This window comes from Pangasianodon hypophthalmus, chromosome 28 (genome assembly GCF_027358585.1).
Source record: "Pangasianodon hypophthalmus isolate fPanHyp1 chromosome 28, fPanHyp1.pri, whole genome shotgun sequence".
Classification (NCBI taxonomy): Eukaryota; Metazoa; Chordata; class Actinopteri; order Siluriformes; family Pangasiidae; genus Pangasianodon; species Pangasianodon hypophthalmus.
Window position 1 is genome coordinate 7,797,403 of NC_069737.1, and position 9,814 is coordinate 7,807,216.

At 34.3% G+C, this 9,814-nt stretch overlaps 1 protein-coding gene across 1 annotated transcript; it reads right to left on the bottom strand.

The window, feature by feature from the left end:
- Positions 1-2,636: 2,636 nt before the first annotated feature.
- Positions 2,637-8,877, bottom strand: LOC113544272 (fucolectin-like). Its single transcript, XM_053231085.1, has 7 exons — positions 8,778-8,877; positions 8,510-8,554; positions 7,455-7,737; positions 6,692-6,831; positions 6,500-6,588; positions 5,949-6,032; positions 2,637-4,032 (listed from the first exon to the last, which is right to left on the bottom strand). The coding sequence occupies exons 1-6, from the start codon at positions 8,812-8,814 to the stop codon at positions 5,955-5,957; spliced, it is 672 nt and encodes a 223-aa protein (XP_053087060.1). The 5' UTR covers positions 8,815-8,877; the 3' UTR covers positions 2,637-4,032; positions 5,949-5,954.
- Between the last annotated feature and the right edge of the window lie 937 nt (positions 8,878-9,814).

Sequence of the window (9,814 nt, forward strand, 5' to 3'; positions counted from 1 at the left end):
CCTCCCATTCTCATGTGTTCACTCAGGTTTGTTGACAGTGGAGTGGCGGGCGGCTTTATGTCCCAGGGCAACCTCATGTCTGTTACCTTCTGGCTCTCCCTTTTGGATAGCTAATAGCTAATCTTGCGGGAGTCTATGCTTGCACTCTGCAAACAATGTACATATGCTTTAACCATTACATGACAAGTAGCATAACTAACAATCTCTCTCTCTCTCTCTCCCCCTACTCTACACGTGCTACTCCTGAGATGCCAGTGATCGTGACTCCTTCTGCTCTCCGGACCTGTTTGATCCATCCTGATGCCCTACTTCTGGTTGGATTTCTCATCACTTGGAAATCACTCACAGCTGCTGAGTATGGCCCCACACAGATGGCCTAAAGTTACATGAGATTCTGTGGATGGTACCACTTAGAAACCACAAAGATGGACTTCAGTTGATATGAACAATTTTGTTATGATGGCTTAGGATATGTGTAGAAATGCAATTCCCATGAACAGTTTTGCACTCAAGTCTCAATCAGTGAACAGTTGATAACTTCAACAAAATAGACTTCACGTGAAAACTATAATGAATTTTCCTGGTTGCACAATTGCACTTTTTGACAATATAGTATACAGTTGTAGAAGGGAATTATTTGTAATTGCACTATCCGGTGTCACCCAGATGAGGATGGGTTCACTTTTGAGTCTGGTTCCTCTCAAGGTTTCTTCGTCATATCGTCTCAGGGAATATTTCCCTGAAGCCTTTGCCTCTGGCTTGCTCATTAGGGATAAATTCATAAATTTCAAACTCAAATCCTGAGTTTCTATTATTTCTGAAAAGCTGTTTTGTGATGTCCATTGGTAAAAGTGCTATACAAATAAAATTGAATTGAATTGAATAGAGAAAGGTCATGGGAAACCAGAGGGATCAACAGGATGCTCAGCTTTTTACATCGTTTGTGCTTTCCCATCTGTTACGCCAACCTGAGTTTTTGTAAACATGTGTTTTAACTTTAGAAAGTTCTAGGTTGTATCTGAAATATGTTAATGCAAATAAGTTGTTTTGCTATTCAAGCTCCAAACAGTGTGCATGCACTTATCATCGGTGTGCATCTCACACCTCTTCCAACTAAAAAAAATCTCTCTCTCTCACACTCTCCCTTTCATTCCCTCTGGTTCTGTCTCTTGTTCTAATTTTCCCATCTTCCCTTCTCTCTTTCTGCTTTTCCACCCCTACCATCACCATCTCTCAAAATGAAGTTGGCCTCTCTCTCTCTCTCTCTCCCTCCCTTTCTCTGTCCCTCGGTTTGCTAAACTACTCCACTCAGTCCCACACATCAAATGCTGGCTTCACCATTATAAAGCTCATTTTGTCTGCATTAACTCAAACCCTATGCTACCTTTTCCCTCTCCATATTCAGTTCAGTTTCTCTTTCTTAGTTTTTGTGATAACTCAAACCGCACAGGGATTTTGTGTGAAAGGTTAACAGCAGTTTGTTTGTATTGTGGTTTGCATTCTATCAATCTTTTCCTTAAGTAGTCTTATGTCCTTCAAAAATGCCCTATAGCACCTGTTTGAGGTAAATTATGAAGTGAAGTGACTGACAATTATTATTATTATTATTATTATTATTATTATTATTATTATTATTATTATTATTATATTTTCAGGGCATTTCAGGTCTCTCACGAAGAAAATGGTGTAGTGGCGACATCTGCTGTTCATAAGCATCTTATCAAATTTAAGGGAAAACAGTAGAATAACCTTTCTTGCTTCAGTTCCTTTCTGGAAACTTATCCCAGCCTTGACACACCGGACACAAGGAATACACAGGAATACATCCTGAATGGCACTCATTCACACCTAGGGGCAATTTAGCATAGCCAGTCCACCATGTTGTTGGGAGGTGGGAGGAAACCCAGAGGAAACCCACATGGACATGGGAAAACTTGTGAAATTCCACATGTCAGTTGCACAGCACCTGAGCTGAGGAATGAACCAGGAACCATGGAACTGTGAGGTGGTAATGTGCTACCAGATGCAGCAGCTTGTTAGAGTCGTCATGCATCAACCAGCTCACTCTTCAAACTTTTACTAGTAACAAACTAGCTTATTGACTCCAGACCAAAATAAAGGTGCAGTGTACTTAATGAGTTCTAAATTAGTAGCCCACTTCACTGTCTTGAATGGACACTGTTTAACTATTTCTAAAGCATACATTTTTATATTTTTATCTGTCAAACAGTGAGATGGCAATATTCTGATGGGTGTGGAATGAGGTGTCTTTAGGCCACAATGGGACATTTTGTAGTAGTAGTAGAGTGAAATTTTGCATTGGCTTACATACTGGTAGACATAAGAAAATTAAAAAAATATACATAAAAAAGACTTAAGACACATCAATATGTAACAGGATAATATAAGGATGGGGTAGGCTGGTTTAAATATCTAGTTATGTCAGTATTTGTTTAGAGAAAGTTCCTCATATTTACAGTTACGCAGGTACTCAAGTTGACATATAACGTAATAAAGTAGCATGTCAGTTACATTTATGTCTGTGTATTAAGAATTTATTCATAACGCAGAAACACTACAAAAAAAACACAACCACTAACTACTGATTTGAGAGCACATTGTGTTATTCTGTGTATCACATACCTTTTTTTATTTATAAGTAAAGAAACAAGAAACAGGATAGTGAAAATTCATTATGCTGAATGTTCAGTTACACAAATCCAGAGGTGAGTTTAGATTTGGCTAAATAAGTCATACAATATTGAAACAAACAGATGGGATATTGTCAGTCTTTGATTTTAGACAAAAATCAGTCCTGATATTCCTGGATGTTGTCCTAAATCTGCATAATAAAAATTTCTTTATTGGGTCTTAGTTACAGATTACTGAATATGTTACATGTTAAGTAAGATTCTGATAGTACCAATGTGAAATATTTGTTAAGGGAATGAAATGCTGTGAACAAGGATGAGCTAAATAAGTTTAAAAGTAAAAGTTTCATGTAAAATGTACACATACTAAATAAAATAAAAAATCCCATAACTAACTAAAATAACTAACTAACTAACTAACTAACTAACAAATAAATAAATAAATAAATAAATAAATAAATAAGCAAGCAAGCCCATTAATAATTGGTAATGTGCTTTACTGAGAATCATCAGTCTAAACATTTTGGAAATTCTCAAGAAGGTAAGTAATTAAGGGAAGGAACAAAGTTAGCAGACACAAAGATAGCGGACATCTATCCCAGTGAGTAAAATGCCAGTGAGTAAAACCTCATTTCTACATCTCAGCACTTTTTGTGTTTTAAAAATGCTTTCAAACATACCCAAATTCATCAAGATTGTGATGATTGGTTGGTTCTCAACATTTCTGATTGGCTGGGAGGTGACAAGGAGTATTGCCTTAGGTGTCTTGACAACATTAGAAACTGATGATTAAAAAATATTAAAAAAAAAAAAGAAAGAAAGAAACGTTCATGATCCCTAGCACTACTTATCATTTTACAGTTTTTTGTTTTACCCTGTTACCCTTCAAAACATCTTTGTACTACTGCAATATAAACAGCAGCTGGTTGTAAGAACTGCTAATTCATCTGTACCCCTTTATATACACATGAATTAGCAATTCTTACAAACAGGCTAATTTGAATGTTTTGTTTTCCATTATGTTTACACAGATATTCTCACTTTTCCAGAAAGGCTACTGAATATATCTACTCAATAGTATTTCTGAGAGAAATGTAACTAACATAGACCCACCATAACCATAACCTAGGCTTAACTAAACCCAACAATCAAGAGGGCATTTTAAATACATCAATCTATCACATAATACATAGGAATAACAATAATTTTTCTTAGATACATTTCCAGAAAAAAAAAGCTGTACTTCTAACCAATAAGAATATATCATCAGCAAGCTAGTAGTTCCATATTCTACACCCAAACCTCACACATTTGATGTTCTTTTTTGTCGTTGTTGTTCTTCAACCATGTCTTCTACATATTTAAGACGTATTTCTGCCACCTGCAATTCAGAATAACAAACGTCTTGACTGTCATATCACTAAGGTAAAATAAATAAATCAATGAATAAATAGTAACAGTCAAACTGATGTTCTGCAAAATTCACAGAACTATCAAGAGAGATTTTAGTGTATTTAATACAATTTATACCACAGTGCTGTTGCATTCTTGAATCTGATAGGTCAGAAGGTCAGGAGGCTGCAAATCTTATCCCAAGTTTATATTAATGTGCTCATTCTAATAAGTTATCCTTTCTATTATAGCAAGTCATTCACTGGGACTTATATGGCAAACGCTCCACATAATCTAAATCTAATAAAAGACAGATTTGTGTTGTTATTTATAAAAAAACAAACAAACAAACAAAAAAAACTTTTAATCGTTATGTTGAAGCTTTCTGTAAGGAGTGGTTTATTTAAAATTTATGGAAGGAGTCTCGGGTTTCAACACTTGAGAGCATGAAAAGATGTGTTATTTTTTTTGGTATTTCCTCAAGACAAAGTGAGGAAACAAGTGTTTATAACTGCTATAACATAAGTGATAATAGGAGCTACTTGTCTTGTGGATGTTCTACAGCCTTAAATGTAAACAGTTGAAAGTGTGATTCCATACAAAATTACATATTGTAGTTATCCCCAAATTGTTGTGGTATAATAGGAAATCAGTTCAGAACATGCTAAAATTGGAAAATAATCAACTTCGGGTGGTAACAGTAACTGCGCTTCATGTCAGCCCCCTTTACACCAGTCCATCATTGATTATTTTCCTATTGATTTTTCATACAAAATGTTACTAAACCTACTCTAACCTTAATTGTTCAGAGCTATCATAAGACCTGGAAAAATTTTAAATCAATTCTAGCCTAAGATAAGACCTTCTTTTGAGACATACCCAGTTAACAATGTTAGGTTAGCAGATCCTTTTTTATTTTACATTAGTTCATACTATATTCCTGCAATAATTTTCTGTTGAATAAACATTAACACTTGTGTCTAACTGGAAATATCTGAGCAACTGCTTCACAGTAATTATATTGTGTAGCAAGTTGGTATTTTAGAACATTTTTAGAATATTACAGGAACATTACTTTGGCTCATTCTTCTTCTTCTTCTGCCTTAAAACTCAGGGAAGTGAGATGGGCCTGATTGGCCTAATGGTGGCATTATAGCGCAAGGTTTTACATTTTGGAGTCTTACAAGCAAAATTCTTTTCCACTGATTCTTTGGTTTTCTCAAGCCAAGAACCTCAATAAGGATTTAGTTCCATCTGACATCATGTGCAAAATTTGGTAATACAAATGGAGTGGAGCTAAGGTCAGATAACTGTGTCTCAGGAACCATAAGGCTGATCAAGTGGAAATTTGATAATTTCATGTGCTAAACTGTACGTGGAGTCTCATGATGACCTAATTACTGAACATACATGGCTGTCATTGGCCAATCAGATATCCACAGATATTTGAAAATGTTTGTTCCCATTAAGCTATTGGCATGAAAAATGAATGGTAGATTCAGGGAGGGACCTACTAGTACCTGAAGCAATCTAACTCAAATTTGCTAACGTGGGGTGCTATTCATGTTCATAGGGGTCAGAGTTAAGTTAATAGCTATTGTTCAAGAACCAAAATTCCAGTTGAGCTGAAATTTGGTGTGCTCTATCTTACTGCTAATCTTCAGCTGAATTACTTCAGCAAGTTTTCAGCAGGGAGTTTACACAGCTAATATTGAGCTATCATCACAAAATGTGATGCAAGTATGCAAGGTGTGTGTGGACCCTGCAGATTGCAGCTTGCAGCTATATTATTATTATTATTATTATTATTAGTAGTAGTAGTAGGAGTAGCAAAAGTGGTAGAAATAGTAGTAGTACTAGGAGGAGGAGTAGTAATAGCAGTAGTATTCTTCTAATGTGTCTTACCCTTTTTTAAGTTTCAGTTTCCAGTTCTGGTTCCTTTGTCCAACGGAGCTGAAATACTGATGACTGGATGTTGGCAGATTTCATCTATGGAGAAAAATTGTTATCATTATGTGCTATGCAACACTTCATTTACAGTATGTACCATAATCCACTTTATATATACAATTACTGACTTCAGCTCATCTGATGCTATGTTTTGCTGACTCCATCTACTCTGTGGAAAGGGACCACCACCGTAACACCACTGATGAAATATATTATTTGGCTAGTGAACCATTCTCAACAAAGCAGTGACACTAACATGGTGGTGGAATGTTAGCGTGCACGGGACTAGTATGTGTTTATCAGGTGCAGCAGTAGCAATGGGTTGGGTCACTGCTGGATTGAGAAATAGTCCAGCTAACAGTTAGTCCCTGTCTACTAACAGAGGAGGGGTGACAAGATGTGCAGCGCAACAGAGCGACTACAATCAATAATGGCCAATGAGTCATCTGCAAGTTATGTGTACCTAATAAACTGACAACTGATTTTATATTCTGACAAACACACACCTTTTGAAGAACTTTGTCCCTCATGATAGGGTTGATGAGATCCTCGCTGCTGTTAAACTTTAATCTCAGAAATGCCGTCTTAGTAAGCACTACAAAAAAAAAAGGTCAACAATGTTGATGTTTAGCAACTGTTGTGAAACCTATTTGACTTTAAATTTATATGAAATTGTGATTTGAATATAAAAGTGTAACCTGGACGCCCATACACTTCCACTTCACAGAGAGTGAGAACCTGGTTAACATTGGGAATGATGATGTTCACATAACGACCTCTCATATTGCAGATGTACTTTGCAGAGGCACCAGCAGGGATGCTAGAGATAACGGCACATCTGCAGAGAGAGAGAGAAAGAAACAATAGAGGGGCAATGTATTAACTTAATGTTACATATTAAGTTAAATTCAAAGTTAATAATGCTTCATGAAGTTGTCACGACCCTGAAGTTGATTATTTTCATACCAGAGTTTGCAGAAGAATTTGTTTTATTTTATTAAAGAATGACACATTATACTTTTAACATTTCTCATACTTCATCCTCATACTTTTTCTCGTACTGAAAAATAAAGTGAACAGTACTTTAAAATCAGCAATATTAAGCTCATCAGTGACTTTATTTAAAACACTAATTGATGCCATTTAAAATATTTTGTAATATATTTCTTCAACAACTTTTAAAAAAGACTTCAAGTGCTTTATAATTATGTATAAAGACAATTATCATTCACAATTTCATATTACATTATGAGCAATTTTAGTGGAATGTTATAAAGCCTTTTTAAATTTCTAAATGTATGCAAAGAATTGTTAACAAATTACACAGACTTATAGGCAGCAAGCTTTATGAAATGTTAATAAAGCTCTATTAGTAAACTCTTACTATTTTTGCTGATATTTTCATATAGTTTTTATATTTTTATATTTTTTATATTCTTATAAATTTTTTAAAAATTTCACCTGGGGTTATTGTTGCCATTGTTGACTAAGGAGTTGCCAATGTGAATCTCAGCACCATTTATCCGTTCTGGACAGCAGTCTCCTCTGTTAGTGATGACTACAGTGCTAATATCATACACTGCCAACAAATCCACTCTCCACCATGGATTATTCTCAATATTTGTGTGTGTACATGAGTAGGAAAGCAACTGAGATGCTCTGTTGCCATCGGTAGCAAAGTAAGCATAGTAATAGTTGCCGTATAAAGAAGATTGTGTTGCTTTTCCTCCTAAGGCCACATTGACTGGAGGGGAGAGAAGAACATATTTATGTACATACACAAATATATGCATATATGTACACATGTATATGTTTATATATATATACACATGTATATATTTATGTACACACAAACATATATATATATATATATATATATATATATATATATATATATATATATATATACATATATATATATATATATATATATATATATATATATAAACACAAGCACGCGCACACACACACAGTCACACACAGTGGGGTCCAAATGTCTGAGAGCACTAGTGAAAATGCTTCTATTTTCCATTCGTTTTTAATTTAATTCAACAAATTTCATTATTTACTACAACTTCAGTGTAAAGTAGAATCTCTGAAATATTTACAGGAATTTCAGAGTTTCTTAGTATTTGGTATGTTCCATTTTTTCCTTAATGACAGCGTGCATTCGAGCTGGCATGGACTCCACAAGATTGTGCAAAACCTTACGATCCATTTTGCATCAAATTCGGCAGAGTGTCGTCTAAACACATGCTTCAACAGAAGAGATTAGGCATGAGGAAAATCTGACCTTTTGACCTTTAGCATGGTCAATATCACAAATTAGCTTAGTGCAGAATTGTGAATATTAAATATTCAAAATAATTTACTTTTACTTTCATTTTAAATATTTCAAAATTCTAAAAACCTTCTGTTTATTTTAAATGAGCAAAAATTCAATGTCTTTTTTCAATGTGTTCTTAGACTTTTGGACCCCACTGATATGTCTGTATTCTACTATACTGTATTCTTACCTTGCTGATGGGTCAGTATCCATTGCAATGAGAAAATGCATATCCCTGTACAAAAATACATAATATAAAATTATATATCTCATTATGTGCCTGCTTAGAGAGAGATGTAATAGGAAGAACATTTGTATTTTTTTTTTAAAATCTATAACAGATATTGTCATTTTAAATTGTTATTACAATTTCCAAGTGATTAAATAAATCTTAGTGTATTGCAACTAGAATTTTTTTAAGACTTGAAATCAGTTTGATATTTTTAATCAGAGTTTACCTAAAAACACAAGCATGGGCCTCTGGGATGTCTCCATTTTCTGTTCAAATAGAAAGATAACAAATTTGTACAATTTACTAGCGCACTCAAGGAAGGAAAGGAAAATGCAGCATTCACCACTTAAGCCTCAGACTTTTACTGTGCACATCAAATTATATGAATTGCAATATATAGCAAATATATAATGTGGTAAGCCGAATAAAGGCACAGTCAATAGAGATTTCTTACCTTGCTTGACATAGATCAGAAAGTCATCTCTTTGACCCTTTTAAACTCTGAGCTGTCAACTTGGTGTTTCGCTTAATGAATACGTAGTTTATTTAAAAGGCAAATGCACTTTGTGTTTAACAAATGCAAATAAGTTTGCCTCTGACGACAGTCTATAACAAAGTTTAAAAAATATATATACAGTAATACATAATACAGGTGTAGGATTTATCCAGCATGACAATTGATTTATGAAGCAATCTGAGCCTGATTCATGAAAACAGTTAAGAAATGCCATGGCTAAAACTGATACGATGAATCACGCACTTGTTCAGTGAGACACAGTATCAGTAATGGGACACAACTTAATTAATTAATTCATTCATTCATTCATTCATTCATTCATTCATTTATTTATTTTTGTGATTGAAAAGCAACCTTGGTTATGATTAAGGCACTATGTAAATTAAGCATTATGATTATGATTATTATTATGATTATTATTATTATTAGTTTTTTATATATATTTTTGACTGTTAAAGCAAATGTAATTTAATGGTAATTTCAATGATTGTTTACGTGGTTGTAACACTCTGTAAAGTGCCTTGTATCCAGTTTCAGGGGTTTTGGCCTTCAAGATTTTTTTTAGGAAAAACAGTATTTTGCATGAATTTTGCATTAGGTTACTCAAGACTCCTGGAGTATTGGATCTTATTTGCTTCTGCAGGATGTCTTGGAAAAAGAACTAAGCTCATTTATGTGGCAACAGTACAAGGCAGAAAATCATGCAGATACAGATAGGACCTTAAGTTAATATTCACTTCAAAAAT

Coding starts and splice junctions, on each gene's coding strand:
- LOC113544272 (XM_053231085.1), bottom strand. CDS start 8,814: ATGGAGACATCCCAGAGGCCCATGCTTGTGTTTTTAG. Junction 6,832..7,454: donor AATGGCAACAATAACCCCAG/GTGAAATTTTTA, acceptor CTCTCTCTGCAG/ATGTGCCGTTATCTCTAGCA. Junction 6,589..6,691: donor GGAAGTGTATGGGCGTCCAG/GTTACACTTTTA, acceptor TTTTTTTTGTAG/TGCTTACTAAGACGGCATTT.